The sequence below is a fragment of the Emydura macquarii genome, unplaced genomic scaffold (genome assembly GCF_026122565.2).
Source record: "Emydura macquarii macquarii isolate MOO-44397 ecotype Brisbane River unplaced genomic scaffold, CSIRO-AGI_Emac_v2 contig_212, whole genome shotgun sequence".
Classification (NCBI taxonomy): Eukaryota; Metazoa; Chordata; order Testudines; family Chelidae; genus Emydura; species Emydura macquarii.
This window is the reverse complement of record NW_027130349.1, coordinates 5,763,084-5,790,088: the sequence shown is the minus strand read 5'-3', so window position 1 is coordinate 5,790,088 and position 27,005 is coordinate 5,763,084. Positions and strand designations below refer to the sequence as shown.

Below are 27,005 nucleotides of genomic sequence, written 5' to 3'. Positions count from 1 at the left end.
CTCTATCACAAAATTTTCACATTTACTTTGAAAAGCCCATGAATCCATGTGCCACTTGTTGCTGTCTGCCATCTCTGCCATAATTCAGTACTATTGTCATGAGCATTGAAACTCAGGACATATGATCCTCCGTTATTTGTAGAGCTGCAAGAAGAGCAACAGGGAACATGTTGATTTCCTGGAGATCAGACTGCATGGGACATAGCAAGAATTAAGTCAAGATTGTTGGTGGCATTCACAGAAGCAGCAAATGGTGGAGTGCTGCTTCTGGGACTGAGAAACGAGCGCTGACAGGTGGGATAATGTCATGATGCAAGCTTTGGATGAGTAGCAGCTGAAGAACTTTTGAATGCGAAAGGCCACTTTCCTGAATCTGCATGCCAATCTCACACTAGCCCTCCAGTATAGAGGCACCAGAAGGAGAGCTGCACAGACAGTTGAGAAGCGAGTGGTGATCACACAGTAGAAACTAGAAACCCTGGATTGCTGCCAGTCAGTGGGAAACCAATTTGGAGTTGGAAAATCCACAGTGGGGCCAGTGTCATGCATGTGTGCAGGGCCATTAATCATCTCCTGCTGTGCAGAATTTTAATTCTCAGCAACATGCAGGACATAGTGCATGGATTTGCAGAAATGGGGTTCCTGAACTGCAGTGGAGCAATAGATGGCACGTATATCCCTATTTTGGCATCAGAGATATTTTTCTATGGTCACGCAAATGCTGGTGGATTTCTGGGGAAATGTCACAGACATCAGTGTTGGCTGGCTAAGGAAGGTGCAGGATGCTCTCATCTTTCAAAGCACAGGACAGTTCAGAAAGCTACAAGCAGGGATCTTTTCCCCCTCAACCAGCAGATTACCATTGGCAATGCTGAAATGCCCGTAGTGATCCTGAGGGATCCAGCTCTTTGCTTCTCTGGCTTATGAAGATATACACTGGCTCCTTCAACACCACCAAGGAAAGATATAACGATTGGCTTAGCAGGTGCAGAATGATAGTTGAATGAGCTTTTGGTAGATTGAAGGAGCACTGTTTACTCATAAGATTAGATCTCAGTGAGAAAAATATCCCAATGGTTATAGCTGCCTGCTGTGTCTTGCATAATATCTGTGAAGAAAAGGGGGAAAAGTTGCTGCCAGGGTGGAGGTATTACGGGCTTTTGGGTGAATTTGAACAGTCAGACACAAGGGCTATCAGAAGAGCTTAATAGGGAGCTATACGGCTCATGGAATCTCTGAAAAAGCACTTTAACAGGGAGCCAACGTGCTGTGGTGTACTGTGCTCTACCTGGTCCTGCAGTTCAGTGGCTTGTTAGGAATTGCATGGTGCTTGATTCACATCTATGAATGGAACACTGACCTACTAATGTACTTACTAATTTTGTGGTGCTTGATGTACATTTATGATTATTACCCTCTTTGTCACTGATCCTATGAGTTGTGCCAAAGCATACAATTACAAGTGGGTACTTTCAGTATCGCCAGTCATTCTGCAGCATATGCTGGGAACTAATGAAGATGAATTATTTTCCCAACATTTGAGTAACAAAAACACTTCCAAAAATTCTGTGCAAATTAAAAGCAAATACATTTAAACCATAATAAGTTTATGGAACAGAGCTTAAAGAAAGATGAGCATTCATGTCCATTTTAGACACACACAACACACACACACACACCCCCAGGCTCTCACAGGTCAGTATATGTCAAGCTGTGGTTGTTCTTAATGGAGCCCAGTGAGGAGTGGTAAAATTAGGGATGTGGTCCCTGATGCCACACGAATTGTTGACAGGGTCTGCAGGGAGCTGCTATACCACAGTTCTCCACAGACTGCAAAGGGAGGCAACCCCAGGATTGTTGAACCTATAGATCCCCAAGAGTGCCTGCAACATCTGTGTTTGCTGCCTAAAAAGCTCCATTACATCTTGGGGAAACTCCCTCTGACATCTTGGCCTGTCTCTTGTCAGCTCTTTCCTTCCCTACACAGTCTGCAATACTCAATCTCCAGGCCCTCCATTCATGGTCTGATACAGCACTGGCTTGCGAGATCTTGCTGAACATATCATCCCAAGTCCTCCTCTTTCTCCTTCTTATCTGGCTCAAGCATTACGCAGGTGTGGAAAAGGAATCCCTTAAGGCCGCAATGGCAGCAGCTACAGACAAACAAAAACACCGTCAGTATAGTCACAACAGAAAGCGAAAGTTAAGATTCAGAACTCCCTTCCCTTGCTCCCCTAAATTTTTAATCAAGACATGCTTCTTGACACTTCTGCTTCAGAGTATACAGTGCTACTCACAGCTCTAGTCATGGTGAGCATGGACTGCCAAGGGTGAGGGAAACGAGGAGGGGATTGCTTGGTTGCATGAAAATATGAACGTAAGGCAATGGTGCTGAAGACTGGCACCATTTCCCTCAGGCAGTGGTGACTTTAGCAGATAGCTCACTCCTGAGGGTAACAAAGGCACAGAGAGCACAGCTGCTGCTGGCGACCTGAAGCCACTTGGGCCTGTATGCTGCTAGCCTGTTCACTGCAGTGGTAATTGCCAAAGTTATTGCCTACTGGTGTGGGAAACTATTTTACCATGGAAGAAATAAGGCTTCCATCCCTAAAAACCTTTGGGAGAGGATGGCTCAGCACCTCCCTGAAAGTTTCATTGAGATCTCTCAAGAAGATTCAAGGGATATCTCTGTGTAGATCAACAAACTGCTGTACACGGGAATGAAAAGTAGGTAACTCTACCTTTCTTTGTTGTACCAATAGCTCTTCCTGTATGAGTAAATTAATGAAAAGTCAATAACTGTGTCCTGCTAAGCTAGGGGCACCATAACTGTAATGGAAAAATAAGTTTACACACTTACGTGAAGTTCCTTCCCCTGCATCAGGCTTGCACATGCTTGACTGCTGAAACTGACAGCTGTGGTGAAGTCTCAAACAGATCCTGGCTCGTGGCATATTCCCTCTGCTCTCCACCTTCTCTTTGTCCTTGCTGTTCTTGCCAGGGTCCTGTGACTCAGGCTCCTTAGAGAGATCGATGGTGATGTGCAGGATAGTGGTGGAGTCTCCACCAAGTACGCTTTGTAAAAGCGGAAGGTCTACAGCTCAACATCAGATCAACTGTTGGCCTCCCTGGCCTTCTATGCCTGCCACAGTTCCTTTGCTTTCACACAGCACTATTGCTGATCCTTGTTGTACCTCTTCTCCTTAATCCTCTGTGAAATCTGCTCACAGATGTCCATGTTTCTGTGGCTCGTCTGTACTTGTGCTTGTACAGCCACTTCTCCCAATGGGCCCAGGAGATGTAATATCTACTATCTACTCCAAACGGAGCATGTCTGGAGCATGCAGCTGACATGGTCAGCTGGGGAGTTGTACACAACAATCAACAGCTGCTAAGTGTGCTCACCAAGCTGGACAACCAGGAAAAGGCATTAAAAAAATTGACAGGGCTTAAGGGAGGTGGCAGCGAGCCTTCTGATTTCCATGACCCCAGGACAGTGAAGTTCACAACTGTGACCAGAGCGGTCAGTGTCAGGCATTGTGGGACAGCTGCTGGAGGACTGTTAGGGTTGACACAGGTAATGCAGTGTCTATATCTGCGCTGTCGACCTCAACACATCAGCCATGGTTCAGTGCCGATATTATGTTGGCATAAAGGAGAGATTAAATTTGTCTCCCACCAATGTAAAGTATAGACATATGCACAACTACGTTCATACACAGAGGCTTCTGTGGACCTGACTTTGTAGTGTAGACCAAGCCTGAGCTAAATACAAGTTGGGACAGATAGTTAAGCGTAAGGGGTAACGTTGTAGGATATTATCTGAAATGGAGTGGGCAATCAGGGTTAAAGCATTATGCAAAAGGGGTTTGAAGTGGACCATTAAGGGTTCCTATTTGCAAACTAGGGTGGGTGGGCGGGCTGACGCCCGCCCACCGCTCAAAGCCCCTCCCCCAGCCTAAGGGGAGGAGCCACCGGACCTAGATGCAACTAATTCCAGGGGACAACAAATGCAAAAACAGGAAGGGGCGTGAGGGTCAAAGGCATAAAAGAAGGGAGCCGGAAGGGGACACCGAGCAGAGCGCCCCTGACAGTGCCCACCGCTCCCGGAAGGTGTCAACAGAGCCGGTGGACGCCGCCCAGACGTGATCGGAGAAGGGAACGGAAATAGGCCCCACAGTCGCAGGGCGCCTCCCCAGCCAACCTCCCCTCCCTGGTATTACAGATGGTGACTTTGGCCAGGGCCAAGAGGAGGTTGACGAGGAGGTCCCGTTAGCAGGCAGGTGTGTGTTTCAGATTGTTGGGCCAAGAAACCAGTGTCCCGGTTGGGTCCATGGTTTTTAGCGTCTAGTAGCATTATTTCCAATTTCTTTCTCCAGACATGAAGAACCAACCTGTGTGGATAGACAGCTTGTATCTTCCACCAACAGAAGTTGATCCATTAAAAGATATTACCTTGCCTACCTTGTATCTCATAAAAGTGAGAAGACATTTTAAAATTAAGGTGAATTATCCAATTTTTTATTACCTTGTCATCCTCTATATTCTGCACATCACTGAGTACACTATTGTTCGCTGTGAAATGCTATTTCGTGAATTCTGAGCGCAGGTTAAAAATGAAAATGCATATTTCTTTAAATTAATGATACTCAGAATAAATAGTTAACCCCATCTCTTTGAAGAGATGTCAGTATAAAAATCTTAAAGCAAATTTCCTTACTTACATTAGAAAAAGCTTTTTTTATTAAAGTTGAAGAATGAAAAGAACTCCCTATGCTGTTTACATTTTGCAGTCCTCTCAACATGGAAAAATAAACTACACATCAATTTCATTTTTAGGTTCTCATGTACTTGCATTTAAGAACATAAGAATGGCCATACTGGGTCAGACCAATGGTTCATCTAGTCCAGTATGTTGTCTTTCGATAGTGGCCAATGCCAGGTGCTTCAGAGAGAATGAATAGAACAGGGAATCATCGAGTGATCCATTCCCTGTCATCCACTCCCAGCTTCTGGCAATCAGAGGTTATGGATACTAAGAACATGGGGCTGCATCCCTGACCATCTTGGCTAATGGCCTCCATGAACTTACCTAGTTCTTTTTTGAACCCTGTTAAAAATTTAGGTTGCAGACACAGCAAGGGAATATTTGTTGAAATCTTTTCCTTTGGATGGGGGAAGCAATACTTCTACTCATCTTAAGTTTAATAAAAATTTAATTTTGCATAATATGGGGGCTCATTTAACCGGCAACATGTCCACTGAATGTGTAAGATTTTAAAAGTTATTTAAGGTCTGACTTTCTATATCATAGTTCATAAATTCTCAGATTAGACTGTTATATTGGTCTGAACACAACAATAATCAGGGACTTAAATTCTACCCCAATTTTTGATAAACTACAACCTTGGACAAGTCACTGAATCTTGCTACCTCACTTTCCATGGTCTGTGAAACAGAGATCATACTATCAAAATTGCTACAAGGATTTAATATTTGTAAGTGGCTTTGAACATAAAAAGATTCAGCCAGCAGAATACATTTCTGAGTGTGCATGCACACGAAGGTTTTCAATGCTCTTTTAAATTTGTTTTGTAACCTTAATAAAAAAAAGGAAAGATGATTTTGTTAAGGCACTTAGAAGATATAGGTTTTGCCAGACTTCCTGTTGTCTTTGGGCAAGACATTTAATCTTCCAGTACTTCAACTCTACATATCAATAGAATGAGAGTAATAGCTGTGATATGAGGATAAATTAATGTTTAGAGATAATCAGGGATTAGTGAAATGCATCATAAAAAATAAAGAATTGAAAAGCCTTTCAAGTGTTGAGTATTAGAACAACTTCAAATTATAGAAGATTTTTATACTGAGAGAGAGGGAGAAAGGAAGAGAGAGAACACAATCTTTGTCATTTACAAGCAAAAATAGCAAGACAATTTTTAATACAAGGATACCTTTTGCATACAAACTGAGCTTGCTATTGATTTTATACTCACAGGTAATACAAAATATAAACCAGTTCATTACACCCACACACCCACCCAAGGAGATAATATACCAACATCTTATGAACTAAATTCTTGCTAAATAGATAAAACCACATATGGTGGGGGGGGGGGGGGGGAGGAGGAGAGAAGAGAAGAGAAAGAAAAGGGGGAGGGAGGAATTGTTTCATCCATAACATTCCCTCCAAATACTGAACAGAATGGTAGAATTTATAAAAACATTTGACAAGATTTATACCATACCTCAGTCCCAAGGACTCTGGCATTGTACGAACGGTTAGAATGAAATAAAGTGTCATAAAATGTACAATGTAAAACCAAAATATTAACATGGTCACCTCTACCGCAAAGAGGTGGTAACTAATGTTGGGCTTAGGATCCTAACATCTTATTCCAGAGAACACCTTTGAAAGATGAGGGTTTTTTTGGGGTAAATTAGAAGAGACAGGGTGGAGAGATGAAGGTAAATAGATGTCCAAGATGATTAAGAAACCACCATATTCAGAAATTTTTCTGTCTTGGTTCTCAAATGGTTCTTGCCACAATAGTACCTGGGCATCTTTGTAAAAACTGTTCTTAGAATGAAGAATTTCTTTTAAACAACTACATATATCTAAAGACACGGCTTAAAGACTAAATGTCTGGAAATAGAGTAAGTAAAAAAAAAAAAAGATTGCCAATTATGAACTTCAAAAAACAAGATTTTTTAAATTTAATTTAATTTCCACTCTTTCAACCACCTCTATGTGCAAAGTTTGGAGTTTTAAGAGTCAGGTGCTTTTCTATAGATGTAAGTACAAACTATTTTAAATCCACACATCAAACTACCATGTCTCAATTATATGTACGCATTTATCTAGTTTTAGTTTAACATTTTACAAAAAGGATAACTTTGGAGACTTTTCTGTGCACCTAGATAGAAGGCTTCAGTCAGTTTTTACAAAAATAGAACACACATGTATAAATCATGGTCACAAACTATTATTTGATTAAAGTGAACTATAGGCATAATAACAATACCCTTCATTGACAAATAGGGATTGGGTTAAAATACTAATATTAAGAGATGTATACAAATATTAGAATTGTGAAGATTGTTTTGCTTTTACAATTGTTACTTTGTTAAAAGTCACTCTTGACTTGTAAACTTTGGCAGAAATACACAATGAAAAAAACAATGAACTAGTCCCAGCTGTAAACTTGTTTTCTCACATGTTTTGATGAAGACCCCCGATCCGTTTTTCCCCTCTAAAACTATTATATTTAAACTAGATAATACATAATTAAGACTTTTTTTTGTTGTGGCGCTGAACAATAAGAGTTATAACTCCCCTTTTTAAAAATCTGAAAACAATGAGAAAAATAAATAAGCCAGCTAACAAAAGTGCTGGTTTACGAGAAGTGAAGATCATAGCTATTTATTTTTTCCTTTAATGGATTGAAAAAGGTTACAGTTCTTTGTCAGGGGAAAAAAGCATCAAAGACAGATCTAATTCTATTACCGTACCACCAGAAGTTAGGTTTTAAGGCTAGCATTCAGCCCTGATGAAGTAAAGGGGACTATTTGTATGCCTAAAATTAGGTACCTGAGTAATTACTTTGCTTAACGCCTAAACAGGTAATAATTGAGACTATTGCAAGTAAAGTATTAGAAATCGCATCCCTGAACAGTTTAATACCCTGATGTTTCTAAACATAAGTGGCAATGAATAAAAAAATCTGTCATCTTGTAATCCCACCCAAAGAGGCAAATTTCATGATGCAGGAAAGAGTCAGACTTCAGGCTTGTATCTTTAGTATGTGGTTTTTGTTTCATTAAGGACTGTCATGTCTATCAATCTGCTTTTTAGTAATTATTTTGTGATATTAATGTGTGGATAGTGATGATGTCCGTTTTAACTGGTTCCATTTTTAATTGGTTCTGCTGCAGTGTTGTGTTGTCATAGTTTGAAGGACTATCTGTGTGCTTTTGCCCCACTTGCCATTTTGAAATTCTTTGGTTGAATAGTTTTTGCTCTACTTTTTCTTTAGTAGAAATAGCTACTTATATGTTAGTTTAAGAATTTATTTTTAATTATTTCCTTTGTGCCCCTCACTCTATCAGTTATCGATGGAGCTCATCAATGATTTGTAGAAAAGTTCCTTCTCTGTCCTTAGTTTTAGTCAGTGCCTTGGAAAAAATATCCATATATATATATATATATATATATATATATATATATATATATATATAATTACGTAAGTGTAAAGCATTCATATGTAACCTCGCATAGAAAAATCTGCCAGATACTCATCCCACTAGTGAGATTCTATAATTTGCATAAACTGAGGATTTGCTCATACAAAGGCAAATTTCTCTTCTTTACCATTCTTTTCTCAGCCTCCTTTATAAATAAAGGTCCTCTTTGTATCTGAGTGTGCAAATATAGCCTATTGTAAAAAAAATTAGAATTTTTGGAAGACTCAGTTTAAATAATATGGATTCTAGATTAATCAGTCCACCACCACTTTTTAATGCCAACAATTCAATAAAAGTGTAAAACGGTCAGTGATTGCAAAGCTACAGAAACAACACTATGTAAGGGTATCTACATTTAAGACCAAGTTCATAATATTTAAGAGGTGAGACAGCTCAGTCAAAAATATCTACTGGAGATGATATTTAAAATTTCAAGATGCAGGGTTATGACTCACATACAAGTTTAAGAAATACACAGCAACATTAAAAAGGAAAGTACTTACTATGATCAGCTGTTTATCACCATCTTTTCCTGCTTCTCTTAGTTTTTGAATATGCTGCTCTGAAGACAGGAAACTATTGCAACTTGATGCTAATGAATGGTTTGGCAAAGGGACCCTTTAAACACAAACGTATTTCATGTCAGAAGAGGCTGCCTGATCCTCTTCAGTTTATACAATTTAATAAGGCCCTTCTGAATAGGTATTTTAAAAAATGCATCTAAGTGTAAATCCATTTAAAATAAATTTAAATTCCCAAACATGACCAAAAGCATACACATTTTAGTTTGCAATTCTGAAATATTCAGAACTGTAGCCAAGAGGATGAACATAACGTGCACCCTTGTGATTATCATAATTATAAACTATATAGATAGTGGAAAGAAATAATCAACAACTGGACAGTTGATTTATCACATAACCATGCAACGCTGTATGGACACTGGATTATTTCATCTACAATTCAAATTTTACACATCTCTAGACTTTATGATTATGATTTTCTTGTTTGAGTTTCAGTTCCTCAGTATTTTCGTTCACCTCTGGTAAGTCAGCAAAATGATTTTTTAAAATTATGCTACTCTATGTTTGGTATACACAGGCGTTTGAGGTATGTGAATCAGAATATTATTTAAGAGACAGTTACACTAATCTTCCCTCTTACTTCACTTTACACACAAATTATGGTCAGGGTTGGTAACAGCCCAATATCACCATGAGAGAAGCAGAACTGTATCTGTCCAGACCACACCATTCCAGTTCTTTCAGGAAGAAAATTCCTTCCCATACCTCTGAAAAGGGCCTGTGGACAGGCTATGTAGACACATCCTGTGGGTCTACTTTTCTCAGTGTTAAGGGGATTTTTCCACTGCATGAAGATGACAAGCCAAGCTGGCACTTCCTATCTCAGAAGCAGATCAGAGACAGTTAAAAGTTCTCTCTGTTCCCACATTCCTCTTAGCTGTGTTATTTGAAGAAAGTAGAAAAAGAATTGTTACCAACTAGCTCTTCCCCACAAAGCCCTAGGGAACTTTTTGCAAAAGAAGACAGCTGGAGGATTTAGGATGCGAGGCTTTTGGAGGTCACTGAACTCTCTTAAAAAAAGCAAGCACCTCTGTTTTGCAGTTACTAATCCTAACTTTCTTGCAAAGTGAAGATCAGACAAAACAACATAGTTCTTGTTAACAAGATGTTTGCTAATAGTTGCTATGCATGGTCTGTAGCAGTAGATGAATTATAAACTTTTACATGCAGAGAAACTTTCAATATATGTTTTTTCCAAACAGATGTTATCATGCCACACTTAAGACGAATTCATGTCCCTTTCACTTGATTAGCCATTTCTTTTGTTAATTATTAATGTTAATTACTGGAAATATTTATGCTTAAAGAGTGATCTTTCCTACTACATCTTTTCTTCTTGGGCCTACAGTGAAATTATACCACCATATGTGTGAAATGATTTGTGTGTCAATAGTGTCTCAAATAGATTTATAGGAGCAGTATCTGGGATATGAGTTAAGAAGGCACTTATGAAAACAATAGTAACTAAAATAGCAAAGAGAGCACAAAACTACAGTACTAGCCAACAAGTTTTTTTCAAGCTTGCAAAAATACGAACATCCTCTATTTCCAGACAGAAAACTTAGCTTAGGTGAAGTTGAAAATAAAAACTACACATCAGCAACTAAGAGCAACAATCTTCATAAAACTGTCTAAAGAAAGAACTGGAATGGTAAAGTAAAACAAAACAAAAAAAAACGTTCAGTGTTAAGATTAAACTTGCACGAAACTCAAACATATAGAAGTATTCAGTTAACATATGTAAACTAACATATCTGCCCTTTTATCTGTCCTCCCTTCTTTGCTCTTTTTGTGGCTTCTTTGACAGTGGAGTCATTTTTGGATCAAGAACATTTTCTAAAGGTTAAGAAGTCCACAACCTCTGGGTTAATTTTGAACAACCACTGTACTTGTCCAGCTTGTAGATAAAGACTGAAAATGTGAACTACAGAGCCCTGCTTTATAAATGGTTTCATGTCTCCATTGTGAACATGATACTTCTATGTCTAATGACACTAAGATCACTAGTTAGGATATGGAATAATAGTGTCCATTATTTTGATCTGTTGAGCATCTCTGTACATTGCCATATGAAGCTCTTAATGAGGACTGATTGCTTTCAATACGTTATTTGTCTAATCAGGAGAGTGTATGACAGAGTGGTCAGAATTGGCAGAGCCACTATATAATTAAAAATAAAGCATTTTAGTTTGTGTAGTTGCAAAAGAAAAAAGTTATAGATAAGGCAGCCTGAGTTTCTGATTTTCTCAAGGCCTTATTGTGCAGCTAGATTTACAATATTTTGGGTCACAAAACTCAGCTGGCGGGCGGAGGAGGAAAGAAAAATCACATTTCCATCAAAAAATGTGTACTGACAATTACAAGATTTTTTTATAACTGAAAAGTTAGAGGAATCTTCCTCCTCATCTTCCTCTGAATAGGTGAATCTAATAAAATTAATTTTAGTCATCATCTACTTTCCAGTCTTAGGTTTGAATTTGGCAAAAAGCAAAGCAAAATTTAAGTATATTTTAGCTCTGCTAATTACTACTTTTTCAAAAAAGGTGACTCACATTGCAGCCAGCTTATCTGATAATTTTTTCACCAAAGCTAAAGTTAGTCCTTTTGCCACTGACAGCCCTCTTTGGTAAACTGCATTACATAGAGTTTGGTCTCTTATGGAAAGGATGAGATACTGATTTTTTAAAATGAAAGTTTAGTTTGGCAGTGGAAAAGAGGGACAACAAAAACTGGTCTTATAATGGAAACTTTGTTGCAACTTCACCTAAGGAGGAAGTACTGTCACTCCATAATACATTAAAGAATAAAAAGATAATAGAATAAAAAGATACTATACCTCTTCTCACTAGTCTCAGAGATCTGATTTGTGAATAAAGTGCGCACCAACTGCTTGGGAGCCGAACCTGCAGTTAATCATGGATTTTAATTTCATTATAAAATTCCACTTAATAGAAAAAGCAAGCTTAGAGAAACAAATGGCAAAATGTGTTAACTTTACTACAATAAAGAGATACATAAGTATATTATACATGCAGTACTTCTGTAGAAAGTCATTTAATAAAAGGGTGAGAATTTAATGCAGGATTCAGATATTTCTCCACACTAAATTTTTAAACCTGTTACACAAATTATACATATCCACTATTGTTGAACATGGTTCTTTCCTTGTAGCCAAGCAGGAGCAGCAGAATTAAGCTGAATTTTAGTTTCAACCTGCTCATGCTGACATCAATGGGGTACTGCTGTGTATAGCAGAAGAGCCATTAAACAGCCATAACTATGATATCTGGCTTGCTAAGTAGTGAGGCAGGGGAAGAGAGATGCAGTTAGGAAATGCAATAAAGAAAAGAACCCTCTTTTTCCTAGTTCCAAGCAACAGTGAATGTTCTTAATGCTGTTATTGTATGTGGCACTTCAAAAAGCTGGAGCTGCAATAAAAATAAGACTTGCACAAGTGTCATCTTTTACTAAATGGCTAATCCTGTTAATGAAACATTGCATAGGGCACCACAGGGTAAGGCATAGTGACAGGGAGATAGAGAGAAAGCAAAAGCACGGCATTTCATCAGAGAAGAGTAGGAGATGTATCAGTGATCTAGTAAGGATACTTATTAGTTTAGAACAGAGTTTGGTTCTTGCTTCTTGAGCCAGCAGAAGCTAGGGGAAAATTTTCACATTACACTGACCAAAGCCTGACACCTGGAGCAGCACTGACAGGCTCCTGAGAAAGGTGTATGCAACCTTCCTCAGCCAGATGAACAGTTGCTAATTTGTGGGAACTTGGTGAAAGGGAGGTAAAAAGTAGTAACTCGAGTTCCTTCTTGAGAAGGGATGCAAACAGATAAGTGAAGACAGTGAAAGAGAGAGATACACTGTCAGAAATAAGGCAGTGGTAAACAAAAGACAGATAAACTCTTTGAGGGTAAAGGAACCCAGAAAAAAAGAGCAAAAATAAGAAAACAAAAGATTCATTGTTTAATTTGTTAAGAAGAATGTTGTAAGGAGAATTGTACAAGTTTCAGTTGCCAATTCAATTAACACTTCCAGTCAAATGGGTCATCCACAAAGAGTTTACTCAACTCCATGCTCTAGATTGGAAAACATCCACTAACCCAGAGTGAAAAGGAAAATTTCCTGGGCAAGTGCCATCAACTGCTACAGAATCAAAACAAATTTTAGCAAGTTTCTATCCTTGATGTTTGTGAAGATGGTGTTCCAAGATCAAACTAAGATGAAACCAATGCAGTGACAACTCCCTAAGTGAGCAGAAGGACAGCTCCATACCTCTGCTGCTGCTGCTCAATTCTTCCAAAGGAAGAGGCATACCAAAGACTTATTAGAGTATTGTCGTCGTCGTCTTCTCATCAGGGGTGGAGTCATTGTGCAAGCATCCACCATCTTCAGAAACTATTTGCACCGACATTATAATTTTGCAACAGACACTATCGTGTATTAGTTGGCATTCCTGCCGTACACTGCAATGAGAGGACCTTTCCCTAGCTGAACTCAGTGCATGCCCACTCTCTTCCCACCTTGTTGCCCCAGACCTGCCAACGGATATTACTAATGTTGCCATTGCCAAACATCATTTAACCCATGGATGGATGAAGTCAGTTTTCGTTCTCCTCGGTAGGCTGCCCTCCCAGACTGAAGAGACCCACCTGCTCTGAACTGTCTGGTTATTTTTTAAAGTTGCCAGATACTCACCTTTCACACCACTACTTTTGGCAAAAAGCTGCCATTGCCATTTTTCAGATCTCAGTGGACAGAAGCAAAATTGAAGTCAGGTCAGTTTCACTCCACTTCAACTTGGGAAAGCTATGGGGGAGACAGACACTAGGGAAGGGGAGTCTAAAAATGGAATCTGGAGAAAGGGCAGAGCAGCATAAACATCCCTCTTGCATCAGCCAAAAAGCTGAGCATGGGGTAGAGTAGCAGACACTTCCTCTCCTCAGCACATCAGCTCAGAGGAAGAGATGGTGTAGACTACTGAGAACCATCTTAGCAACCAGAAAACTCAAATACAAAAGGAGAATAGAGAGAATGCAGCTCCGCTTCCAGCGGCCAGAGAACAGGGAGTTTCAAGTTTATCAGAAATCTACTAGCCAGACACTGACAGGAAAGATGGAACAATTGAATAAAGTCCAGGGATCAGCATCCTAGAAGAAACCCAAGCAACCTTCCTTTTCTCAGCTGCTGGAGGGGAGCACGGCTTTTCACCCAAGCATTGCCCCATCTTTCGTATCAGTCCACAGCCAGGAGAGTAAGTCTCCTGACTATTAGGTATCTGGTAAAAAATTCCAAGTGCTGTGTGGATGTGCAGATGAAGGAGAGAAGGGTGGGAGAGAAAGAATGGTTGAGATAAGTACAGAGAATAGTGCTGAGAGATTTTGTGGAGGGAGTAGTTAAAATATTTAGAGAATTGGGGGGGGAGGAAGGAATAGTGAGAGAAAAGAGAGAAAACAGGTACCAATGATAGCTCACAAGCCATGATCAGTTACTGGAAAAAGTTGAGTGAATAGTGGAAGGAAAAGATGGCAAAATAAAAGCAAGGGATGCAAAAAGTTAAGTCAGTAGACTAGTACTCAACTAACAGCTGATTTTACTGACATTCATCATATAATGTATTTGATTACTTTTTTTGGTATTCAACTCATCCTCACAACTGGCCAAATACTATTCTAATGTATTTAATTAATTCCACCAGTAATAATCTAATATGCATAATTTTAGTTGTGCTATCAACAAGTGCTGGTAGTACATTACATTTAAACAGAGTACATAAACTTAACTTTTATTCTTTTAAATTACTGGGGATGGCATGGTTGCTAGATACCATATTTTTCACCTTATTAGTAGGCTTAGTTCTAGGACTACCAGTTAAGTTTTCACACTCTGCTGACACCAACAAATTTTGTAACGTTCCCATTTGAAAGGAAAAGGATTCCTTCACTACCACCTCTGAAAGTGCACAGAATTTATATTTTAGATTTTTTACCTTGAGATTCACTCTCTGTCTCCTTTTTGGCTTGCTTAGGTGGTGGTGCTGTAGTACTTTTCACCGGAGTGCTTTCTGGACTTGTATCCAAATGCAAGCTAAAACTCTGAACAACACATTAGAACACATGATAGATCAAACTCAAACTGCTCCATAACTCACACGAACTTCTGTCCCCATTTTATCAATTCTGAATTTAATATCTTATGAATAAAACCACTGCTGAGTTCCTACAAGATCAAATTAACACTTTTTCCAAACCTCCTTAAAACTTTGCTTAGTGAACTAATAAGCAGGTATACATTTGTGGCACTATCTGATGTAGGAAAATTTTGCAACATTACACATTCAGCGTATATGGACACTTATTTGGAAAGAATATGGTTACTACATGTACTCCTGTGTTCTTAGAACATTAAATTTAAACAAACCTAATCAAGATAAGTACTTTTTGTCCTTAACATAGTCCATTCCCCTTAACATAGACTTTCAGCACAAGATAGCTATGGAGTTTTAATTAATCTGCCATGACACATTTTAATTTGTCAAGCTGTGCATTTGAGTTATTGGAAGATAATTTTATTTTTTAAACTACTGCCCTTAGTAAAATATAATAGATTCATTTTCCTATTTCATTTATACTAGAAGCACAAGTCAACTCAATAGCAGATTAAGGTTCCTACACTGAAATGTTTTAGTTGCACAAAATGTTACTGATAAAGCTAGTTACATGAGCACAGATAGCACTGTTAGATACTAGAACAAATTTAAAATAGTATCCTCCCACCACACTCCATAAATAAAAATTACCTCATCCAGTAAAAAGAATTACCTCATCTGTTGGCTCAGGAACATGTTTTGTCCGATTATCCAACAAACCATTTTCAGCAACTCTTTTTGTGGGTTGCTTTGTTTCTGGTGTCACATCTTTAGCTCTGACTGTTTCAGAGGACACTGCTACCAATTTCTCCTGCACAAGAGTTGCACTTTTATCCTCACTTGGTTTTGTCATTGACAATTTACCTTGGGCCTTTGAAAGCTGTATTTCAGCATCAGCTGATTGACTTGACTCTAGAACTTTAGTTTTAGTTTCTAATAAATCCAGCTTGGGAACACTTGCAGAGTTTAATTTATTTAAATTCACATGATTAGCTTTCATTAGTTTTATTTTGGTCCACTTAGAGTTTTTGTTTGCAGGACTATTTCTGCCATTCAAAATACATTTGATAGGTATTCCTTTTTTGCTGGGGAAAAAACGCTTGCACTGAGTGCTCTGATTTGGCTCCTTCTGAGTAAGCATTACAGTCTGTGGCAGCTGTGTTTCTGCATGTTTCTCTTCTCCTTTTCTATGTTCAGTGTTGGGAGAATCTCTTTTCACCTCTACTGTATCTGACTCAATTTCACCTGCAATTTCTTCACAGAGTTCAAGAATGCTTACGCGTTTGGACTTCACAACATTCTCCTGCTGCTGGGCTAGATCTGTTTCATTTACAGGTGGCTGCGAAATTCTCTTTGCTTTTACACTGCTCTTCACATTGTGATGCATTGGTTGTTTTTCCTTATTTGTTGTCACAGAAGTTGGCTGAAGAGGGCTTACCATTTCTACTTTTTTATGATCAAGAAATAATCGTGAGCCTTTCAGGCTATGTTCAGAACTGTTGGAATCATTGATTTTATGGTCCATTTTACATGTTTTCTCTAGCAGAGAGCTGGTTATTCCTACAGTTATTTCTTTATCTCCACTTATAAAATTAGATTTTGTTTTCATATTTTTCTGTTCTGTTTTCTGCTTAACAGGTTTAACTGTTTCAACTCTAGCACCCTGAACACACCCTTTTGTTTGAGTACCTTGTTTCACTTCTGAAGCTTTTCCTTCTTTAATTTCTCTATTACGAAGGGATCTCGCTGGCACATCTGATAACTGCTGCAATCTATGTGATCGCCTGGTTAGTTGCTCATTTGAGATAATGATGTGTCTTGGCTTAGGAATTTCTTGTACTGCCTTTTTTTGGCACACGTCCTTATTTTTTGTGACTTTTGGCTGCTGTTGTGTGTCTTTGATAGTTATTTTATTGTTTGTGCCTGATGATCTTGTCATCATGCGCATTCCTAATTCAGGTTCACATTTGTTGTCACTTAAAGATTTAATCGATGGTTGTTCAGCATCTTGAGAAACTGACCTTTTTGCAAGATTCTTTTTAGGATTCTGAACTTGTATCCCTAAATTATCAGTAATTTTTACAACTTTTTCTGTAGAATTTCCCTTAACAGATTTTATATCCACATGTGTGTTCCTAAGTGTAGTTTCATTTAAAGTTTTTACGCACTGCAAGACAGATTGCCTAATACTTTGGGTTTTGGATGAATGCTTTTTAATAACTGAAGTTGATTTTAATTGCTGTTGTCTCTTACTTTCAATTGAAACTTTGGTTTTTAAAGCACTACATTTGTCCTTCCCTTCAGGACCTGATTTGGAGGAAGCCTTTGTAGATTTCAAGAAAGTATTATGGTTTATTTTTGAAGATCTGGAGGGTGTTTTTGTAGATGATATCCTACTTAATGATTTTAGGGATGATCTTTTCAGAGGTACTGTTTTATTGGATCTTTTCTTTAATTCAACTTCACTCTTCTTGGAATGTTTCTGCACAAGTTTAGAACAGAAGGACAGCCTACCACAATTATTGATGGCTTTATTTACTACTGACCTGTTAGGTTTGCCTGAGATTTTAAGCACTGCTTTCTTCTGCATTGCACTTTTATTTGGCTTTGATTTATTTAAGACCTGTTTTGTGGCTGACACCTCCCTTTCTTTCTTTGTTGATGATTTGCTGTTCTTATCTAGCTTCCGACGTTTAGCAGAAGGTTCTGCTATTGCAGACTTCCTTTTTGGGGCTGCCATTTCTGCAAAACAATAATTGAATCAAATTTCTACAAACTTTTTCACCTACTTTATGTTGTTAATATGCATTATTAGCCATATTAACTAAAAGGAGACATTGGATTATTCATTTTGTCTATTAAGTATCAGTGGATAGTAGTCATGATCAGAAAGCAAAGTCTGCTAAACCATTTTAAGTTTAGTATACAACATTTATTTTACTTACAGGTATTTTATAAGAGGCGATCGATGTTTCAGAGAAAGTAACTTATCAAGATGTGCCAAAAGCATTCCTTATAAATTTGGTTGTAGACAAGGCATTACATATAACCTATGAAGAATAAAACATTTATGGAAATATTTAGATCCAGTATATGTTTATTTTGTTAACTTTTCCCTTCTATTTCTCAGTCTCTGAATTCAGGCATACAGCTCCTGACCACCTATATTAAATACTTTCATTCTTTCAAATAATAATTAGCTTTAAAGTATGAGAGTCTCTAGCAAAAGTGACATGTGGACTGTATGCAACTCTCCGTATTCTGTCTTCATGATGTAATTTTATATCAGGAACCCTTCAGTTGCAGTTGTAGCACTACGTTACAAAGCCCCAAGGAGCAAGGGACTAGACAGGGCCCTTTTTGGAGCTCTATCAGTACCACTGTTAAGCAACACTAGATACTCTCATATGTATCCCTCCCAGAGACAAACGATGCACTTCTATTGTACAACCAACTTCTGAAATGTTATTTCTGTTGTACTAAATACCAAAATATAGCATCAGACAAGCCCTCTAACAAAATGAGGGGCAGCGAGGTACAGCACTTTTATATTAGGACCTGAAATAGTCCTTTTATTTTTCTAGTTACTCTAACAGTCACTTAAGAAAACATATTTTCAAGCTTTTAATATTTTTGACATTTTCCTATTTTACACTTTTCCTCTTGTATTTATTTCCAATGGTGCTGAAACGAATGTGGTCGTTTAAGAACGTATATGGTTATTTAAGAGAAAGTCTCCATATATATGGTTATTTAAGAGAAAGTTTGCAAGATGCAATCTTCCAAAAGTGAACAGAATGCAAACTGACAGAATATTTTCTTCCATAGTCTGCAAACAAATTGGTCTGGTGTTTCTCCTGTATCTCATAGCATTGTCAGCAGGAGCAGAGAAATTAACAAAATTCTGGTTAGTTTCACTACTGCTATTAAGAACCCCCAAGGCAATCCAAGTTGTCAAGAATTATTGCTACTTGTGCTGCTTAGGAAAGCTATGAGTACCGCCAGAAAGGCCTGGAAGAAAAGTGGAAATCAAAAACTCCTTCCAGCAGGGAGTGTGAGGTTAAGTTCCAACCTGAGACACTTACAAGGCCAATTTGAAAGATGGCGCCTCCAAGAAAACAATGGGGACAACACCTGGATAGAAATCCTATAACTAGGAATGCCAGGGCATCTCACCAGGAAGTTGCACCTGGGTTATCTTGGTGGAGCATCTCACCATTAATTTTCATATCTACATCTGACTACTATGTTTAAGCCCTCCAGCAAAGAGACTTCTGGTACTTTTTAGGGACTGTTTTTTATGCAAAGATATCTTTTTGTGTACATTCACTTAAGCAACCACTGCTCACAACGAACTGTTTTTTTCAGTTAGTTAAGGAAGAACAATCACATAATTTTGCAGTATTGTTCTGGGTAACAACTCCAGGCACTGAAAGATACTTTCAGATTTTTCAGTCAATTTTAAAAAAGAAACTACCATTGAAGTTTCCAATATAATGGGTCGATTTTTTTGCATCAACAAGCTGACAGCAAAGTATTTCTGTAATCCCTTGACAAAACTGTCACTCCAACCTCAAAAATCTATTAACTAAACAAGTTAAGGCAAGAAAGGACCATTAGATCATCTAGTTTTACCTTCCATATACTACAGACCATTGGAATTTCATTCAGTTATTTCTGTATTGAGACCAATAGCTTTTGTTTGGTTAAAGCATATCTTCCAGTTTATTAGAAGAGACAAAAGTTTGTGTCAGACCCTAATTTACATTTGTAATTGATTTAGATTTTTTAAAACTGTGAAAACAAGCTCCCCACTCTATCAAGTTTAAAATGATTCATTAAAATGTCACTTTATTAAGCAAATTCTACTTACTTTGCTTTATTCTAATCCTGCAATTCATTAGCCCTGTGTTGCCCACAGACTTTGATGGGGTCTGCCACCCATACACAAGTTGCAGGATCAGGTCCCCAAACTCAGGAACCCAAAGAATTTAGAACCCAGATTGTGAATATGACTATTTATAAAATTGTTAATACTTCTCCCAATTAACTTCATAAGTGAAAAATCACATCTCCTTGTAGGACACTGATGACAGAAGCAGCTATGTGGACAAGCTGTATGTCCAAGCCTTCCATCTTTCCTCACCTTAATCAGCAGTGACCTATGATTTCTGCTAGTAAAAGAGCTTTGATTATCAAGTGCCATAGCACACAAACTTATACATAGATCCGTGCATTGGCTTGTAAAAAACTATTGTTTGTTAAAAAATAATCTACAAAGCTGTTACACCATCTCAATTAGGTGTTTAATGTTGATCTTCAAAACATGAATAGTATGCACTGTGTACCATCTGCTGTATTTTTAAAGGCTGGTCATAGCTATCTTGTTTTCAGCATTACACAGATAACAGAAGAGTCCATGGCCACTTCCATCCCCCAGATGAGTTACGCAGGGAGTCTCAAACTTTTTTTTGTGGGACTCCCTTTGAAAGTATTTCAGGTTGTGACGACCTCCCCAAAAAAGTGATGACTTGCCCATGTCATGCCACCCCTACTTCTGCACTGCTGCTGGGGGCAGCGCTGCCTTCATAGCACCTGGCCAGCGGCCACTGCTCTCCGCCCATCCAGCTCTGAAGGGCTCTGGCTGTCAGCCACGCACACGGGACTGACAGTCGCAGCCATGCCATGTGCGGGGGCTGACACCTTGCGACCTCCCCATAATAACCTCAAGAACCTCTGAGGGGTCCACCACCGAGTTAAGTGGAGAATAGGTTTGTCAGTGGAGAGAAAGAGAATTCAATTCAACTGTCATCCTCCTTCACACAGAGCTGCTGCGGTTTGATTCCTTATCCGAGTCTAGCAGTGGTAGGGGCTTTCTGGACCAGCATGCAGGCAGGGCCCAGTCTCTACCCCGAGGAGTTTGCAGCCAAAGGACTCGCAGCAGCTAGAGGCGGCGGGACGGCGGCTAAGGACTGTGAGTCACGGGCTGCTCAATGATCCTGGCTCGGGAAAGCAGGAGCCTCCCTCACCGCTGACTCCCGAGCTGGGGTGGGATCCAGCGGGGCCGGGCCCCAAGCTGCGTGACAAGGGGCTAGAGTCCCCCGTGCCCGGTCACGGGAATCACCCGCCGCCCCGCTGGCTTTGCACCCCGCCCCGGGAACGGGGGGGGGGGGCAGGGGGCACACTCAGGCGCAAAGCCTGGCCCAGGGTCCCGCGCCCCCGTCAGCGCCCAGCGCGGGGGCGTCTCCTCAAGGCCTTCAGGGCGCGGAGCGGCCGTTGGGGGCCGAGGGCAGCGGGGGGGTTGCGCTCGAGGCGTCTTCCTGAGGGGCGCGGCAGCCGGGCCCGGGGCGCTGGCGGGAACGGGGCACGTCACTCTGGGGGCGGCAGGATCACGAGGGAGGGGACCCGGGGCCGCTCAGCCTCCGGCGGGGGGCCGGGCTGGCGCCCCGCAGCGACTAACCTCAGCGGCTCCCCGCCGGTGCGTGCTCGCGCGGCGCGAGCCGCTCTCTCCCGTCCCGGCTGCTGGAGGGGGGGAGGGGAACAGCAGAGGCAGGGGGCCCGCGCAGGCGGCAGGGTGAGTGGCGCGAGGTCACTGTCGCTCGTGCGCCTTTCCCATGTCACCCGGAGTCTGCCAGCCTCTGGGAGACCAGCAGCCTGAAGAAGCAAGTGAATGGAATCTTTTCACATCCGGGCAGCGAGACGACCCCGCCCACACTTATGACAGTTCCCAGCCCGCGACGCCCGTTGTTACGTCTCTCTCTGACCCCGAAACTGCTTTCCCAATTTCCCAGACTCCAACTTCCGGCGATAGCGATAGACGTGAGCTCTGGCGCATGCGCCGAAGGCCCTACTGCTGCTAACGAGGCGGCTGGGGAAAGGGAAGGAGGAAGGGAGGTCTGGGTGCAGTCACAGCGACTCCTGGCGGCGGGAGCTGACCCAGTCGCGCCTGTCTGGTTTGGGGCTGTCTGCAAGGGGAGGAGGTGGTGAGGTATACAAAACCGTTTAGAGCAGGTTACTCAGCTGTTCCAGCTAGGATGATCAGATTCCTGACATTCAGGGCTTTGTCTTATATAGCTGCCAATTACCTCCCATCCCCTGGGCCGACTGTTCACACTTGCTATCTGGTCGCCCTACCTGTTCCAAATGCTCTTCTTGTAACAGAAAAGGACACATCCAAGGCAGCAATATCACTTCCCTTCTCAATTCCCTTTCCCGTTTACAGTGGCGGAAGGCACCCACAATTTGTGGCCACTCCTTCCAGTCCTTGGCATCCACTCGTAGCTCTAGGACTTCTAGCCCATTCTTTTTCAGGCTTATCTTGACAAAGTCTTTCCATCCCATCCTTAGTTTCCTACACCATTTCTTTCTGTCCTCTTCCTCCTATGCTTTCTCTGCTGGTCGTTCTCCTGTTCTTATCATATAGGCAGCCCACCTCAAACGTGCCATCTGCAGTCTATCACTGAGATTCCCATGTTCATCTTCCCCCTAATATTTTTACATGTGTACTCTGTCTTCCCTCTGCTTGCCTGCCATTCTCCTCAGCGTATTATTTTCTTCCATGTATATCTCCTTTTCTTCCATCTGCATAAGACCCAACAATAAGGCAACAGTAACATTTTGTTTAAATTTACTTTTATCAGTAAAGTGATTTTCTAAAGAAAGAGATGACACAAGTCTTGCCCCAAAGAGCTCATAATCCAAAAACAGTTGAAAAAGATGGGAAGGGAAGAAAAGTGACAACACACATACAATTAGGTGATGTTTATTTCAAGTATATATACTCCATATGACGTAAACTATTCTCAAATTACTATTGCAATTTGTCATTGTCAGCCAGCAATTTTTCTATCAATAAAGTAATAAGAAAATGAATAATAGGAAACTTTTTTTAAAATACACATACAACACATGATTAACTTCTGGAGCTCATAAATGTGATATCACTGAGGTCAAGAGTTTAGCAGGGTAAAAAAAAAAGATTATCCATATAAATATGTAATGAGAACATCTACAACCTACATTAGAAGGAAATGAAAAAAATAGGAGATAAATCTCATGTTCCAGGGCTTGTGCAAGCCAATATCTTCTCTTAAGAGCAGGCTATGATAGAAGTGTTCATTTATGACTTTCTGCCACGTTCTGTTGAAGAAGTATCTTGTTTTGGACATTGTAATGGAGATTGAACTAGTGATTTCATGTATCTTTCCCAAACTTTCAGCACGTACTCTCTGTGTATAGAATGGAATTTCTGAGAATTTCCATATAAATCTGTCAGTTTATTAGTAATATTTTTAAAGTGGGCATTTTGATCCTTTTTAATAAAGTTTTTCAATCCCTTCTAATAAATAGCTTCATATAATATTTCAAACTCGGAATATACTATAGTTTATCCATATTCCTCAGCCATTACATTTGTTCAGTATACTGTTTGGGAAGAAAATTGCTGAATAGAGTTAGTACTATATTGATGTTTTACTCTGCTTGTAAATCCTAATTTGTCATTTTAATTACATTGAAATGAATAATTTACCTTACTTTATAAGATCCTCTCTCCATGCACACTTCAGTGAAGCACATTTTGTCCTGGACTGATGGAAATTTTCAGCAGCTGCAGTTTTTTTAAATAGCTGATATCAGGAAATGTTATTTATAACTCCCTATAGAGGTTCTCTTTTAACTCACCATAATCCAGTATGAATTTGCAACTGATGTACCAACATGTGCTCTGTTTCTGTGTTACAGTAACCTACAAGATAGCGTTCAGAATCTGTAATCATTTGGGAGCATGTAAATCTTCTGGACGATGTTAGAAGAATCTCTGCATACTTCACATTAACAATGTAAATTCACAGATTCATTTTCCCTTTTTATTGTTAACATGAAGTTGCAGAGAGGATAACATCATCCAGGAGCGTGTAAGAAAATAAACTTTTTTACCGTGTGGTGGGAAACTCTAAAGAATATAACGTTGCTGTTGTATATTAAATCTAAAAGTTTGAATAAAATACTTATTGGAAAAAATATGAACTAATTTGCAACCTTTGTGTGCAATGTAACAGCATTCTGAAGATCTGTGAAAATACTAGAATTGTTCAGTTCAATTTGCAGGTCTTGTTTGTATTCAGGCAATACATGGTGTTCAGAAAGTTCTTAACAGAGAAGTGTGGTGGTTTAGAAATACTATGAAGAGTTATATGTCACTTTAGCCCTGCATATCAATCTATACAGTTGTCACATTGGTAGAGTGCCCACTGGCCACAGCTGAGCCAAAAAAGACTCATTTCCAGGCTATGGATGGGGGGGAAAGCCACTCTTCACTCAAAGAAGCAAAAGAATTAACAAACAATATAATTCATACATACGTAGATTTTTGCTTTCCTCAAGGAGCGCTCCCTGTGGCTGAGGCTTCCACTCACACAGTACTGGTTCCAGAACTCCAACCCCCTCTAGGGATATGTAGTCTCCTCTTTTATATCCTGTTCCCTCCTGATTGTTATCTATACATCTGTCCATCCAGGGTTGACCCTGCTGGCTGGTGTTCAAGGCCAATTTAAAACCGTTTCAGGAAAGGTCATTAATCCCTTCTTGCCTTGGCTTGGTGTGAAGTTTGTACATCCTGGGTTAGATTCTGAGCTTCGCTTTTTTGTTTTTTGTTTTTGTTTGTCTACTGATTTTTGTTTATGTTATTAATTCTACATATTCAGTTAGGGTTGGACTGCTTTACCTAAAGTGAGCTTTGCATTATGCTCAGGATGGATAATGAAGGGGCTCTGAGTTAGCAAAGACATTGTAGATATTAAGAATAGAAACTTGCATTGATTCTAGAAATAAACTATGAACCAGTGGAAGTTGCAACTCACTTGTGTGATGTGTTTGAAAGGATTGTTTTGTTTAGGAGGTTGCATGGCATACAACCAGGAATTTTCAGTTTGCCCACAATCAATCCCACACAGATTTACCAAAATCTAACCTGTAGGTGATGAATCCATGAATCATGCCTAGGTCCTTGATGAAAATGAAAGAGAATAGATTCCTGGAAAACTTGTATCTTCAAAATGTCTCACCACTGTTTCAATCTAGGATTAGTGAAGAATCAAATAAGAACTTGAAAGTCCATGCTGCTTTGATGAGTGGAGGGTAGATATCAGAGTTCGGTGTCTTGGGTAGCTTGTGGAAGTGTTTTCCAGGTTAGTGGCACTTTTTAATTGACTATATGGAAGGCTACAGAGAGGTTAAGTGCTGATATTAGGCTTCTATTCATAACCACATCAGCCATTAAGTGCTACACAGCCATTCTCACACCATGTTGCTTTATGAAATCTGATCGGGAAAGGTTGAGGACAGCAGGACAGACTAGGTTGTTAAAGCTTGTCACTGCTCCAGTCAATTTCATTATCCGAATGAAAAAGAAATGACTGCACAGAAGTTCAGTATTTTTAAAGCTTCTGGAAATGTGTCAATGTGGATATTTTTAGGTTAAAGTTTAAATCCTGAATATGCTTACACACATCTCAAATTTAAATGTGAGTTATCACATTGATTTCAAACAAATACAGGATCAGGGCCTAAGTGAGATGAGGCAATAAAAGAAGGGATAGTAGATCTGCCATTGATTGATTATGTGTTGATTATACAGTTGCACTGTAAGAAATGTTCTTAGTAAATGTCTTTTTAAAAGGTTTAGCACAGAGCTGTGAACAACAGCTGTACACAATGATGGAAATGTAACCTGAAGAGCATTGATTCCATAATTTATTCATTGGTTCAGCGACATGTGCCAGAGCAATGCTTGTATGTGCACAAATCTTGTGTTATGAAAATGGATGTGAGCTTCCAAAAATCATGGTGTTTTCAGTCATGTATTAACATGAGCAGTTTCATTTGGCTTTTACATTTCATTTTTCTTGTGTTGTCTCTACAAGGGCAGAGTTAAGTTTGTATCTGTTATTTGGTTCAGACTTAATGCCTTGTTTAAAAAGTTCAATCTTAAAAAGACACTTGGATTTTTTTTAATTGACTAATTTCAATTTTCTGTCATAGCATCCTTTTCTTAGCATGTCCTAACATTTTATTTATTTGCTTTCTAGCTGAGAGGTAGATGACTCTTTGGAGCAAGCTAACAGCAATGCCACCAAACATGCTCAGGTGTATCCCTTCTCCCTGTGCTCACTTTTCTGATGCCTAGTCAGTTTCAGCTTTGTTGCTTCTGTTACTAGTAAACATCTACTTGCAAGTCTGGAAAAGTGTGCGCACATGAGCTGTGCACAAGAGTGTTGTGATCATGCAAGTACAGGACAGGAGGCCAAATTTTCTGGTCTGAGCCGCACTTGGTGCAGTACTGAAAAAGGAGGAAAGGGCAAAGGCAGTTTTGCTGCTCCCTGACCTAATGTGGCTGGGGCCAATTCAAGCCCTGGCATGATTTAAGGCCTCCAGAGAAGTTGAATAGGCTCCTTGGCTTCAGTGAGCACTGGATCAGGACCTTATAGCAGTCTCAGGGCTGCTCTAAATTATGTCCAGTTGTCTTTTCCCTCCAGACACAACATTCTGCCAGAAGCTGGGGAGGAGATGGCATAAAGCCACAGGTGGGTGGTGAAGCCAGCTTTACAGCCCTTTTGTGCCAGAAGAACTGTGCAACAGGGCCATAGTAGCGCCAAGGATTTACCGGCGCATCAACAAAATAAGGGAACTGACTATACACCAAGTGCACAAAGCAAGAAAACTTAAAAAAAAAACCAGATTTCCCCTCTCCCCCATCTCTTGCAGTTACTCATATTAGGTATTACTTGAGAGAATAGCATAGACAAAATTTTCAGATGGAAATGTTATTTTAAAGTTGACAGTGTCCTAATTTTCTGTCTTTCTAATGTATATTTAAAAAAAAAAATCAATGTTCTTGTTGGGCAGTATAAACTTAATTTATAGAATTATGCAGTGTGTTATTTGCCACCTTTATATGGAATATGTATTACATATACAACACTACACAAGATTACATAAACTAGGAAGTACAAAATGTG

The 27,005-nt window shown here is 39.7% G+C and overlaps 1 protein-coding gene across 8 annotated transcripts in view; it reads right to left on the bottom strand.

The window, feature by feature from the left end:
- ESCO1 (establishment of sister chromatid cohesion N-acetyltransferase 1) overlaps positions 1–21,779 on the bottom strand; it is a 58,370-nt gene extending 36,591 nt beyond the window's left edge. For 5 of the 8 annotated variants that reach the window (XM_067546802.1, XM_067546827.1, XM_067546824.1 and 2 more), the window contains exons 1-6: positions 21,449–21,667; positions 17,934–18,038; positions 15,662–17,730; positions 14,830–14,935; positions 11,668–11,734; positions 8,751–8,865 (exon numbers count right to left, since the gene is read on the bottom strand). In XM_067546802.1, the coding sequence (XP_067402903.1) occupies positions 8,751–8,865; positions 11,668–11,734; positions 14,830–14,935; positions 15,662–17,728 (2,355 nt within the window). In that variant the 5' untranslated portion in view covers positions 17,729–17,730; positions 17,934–18,038; positions 21,449–21,667. Of the gene's footprint in view, positions 1–8,750; positions 8,866–11,667; positions 11,735–14,829; positions 14,936–15,661; positions 17,731–17,933; positions 18,255–21,448; positions 21,668–21,752 lie in introns of those variants that run through there. The other 3 variants (XM_067546808.1, XM_067546814.1, XM_067546820.1) reach the window with 3 other exon arrangements.
- Positions 21,780–27,005: the final 5,226 nt, after the last annotated feature.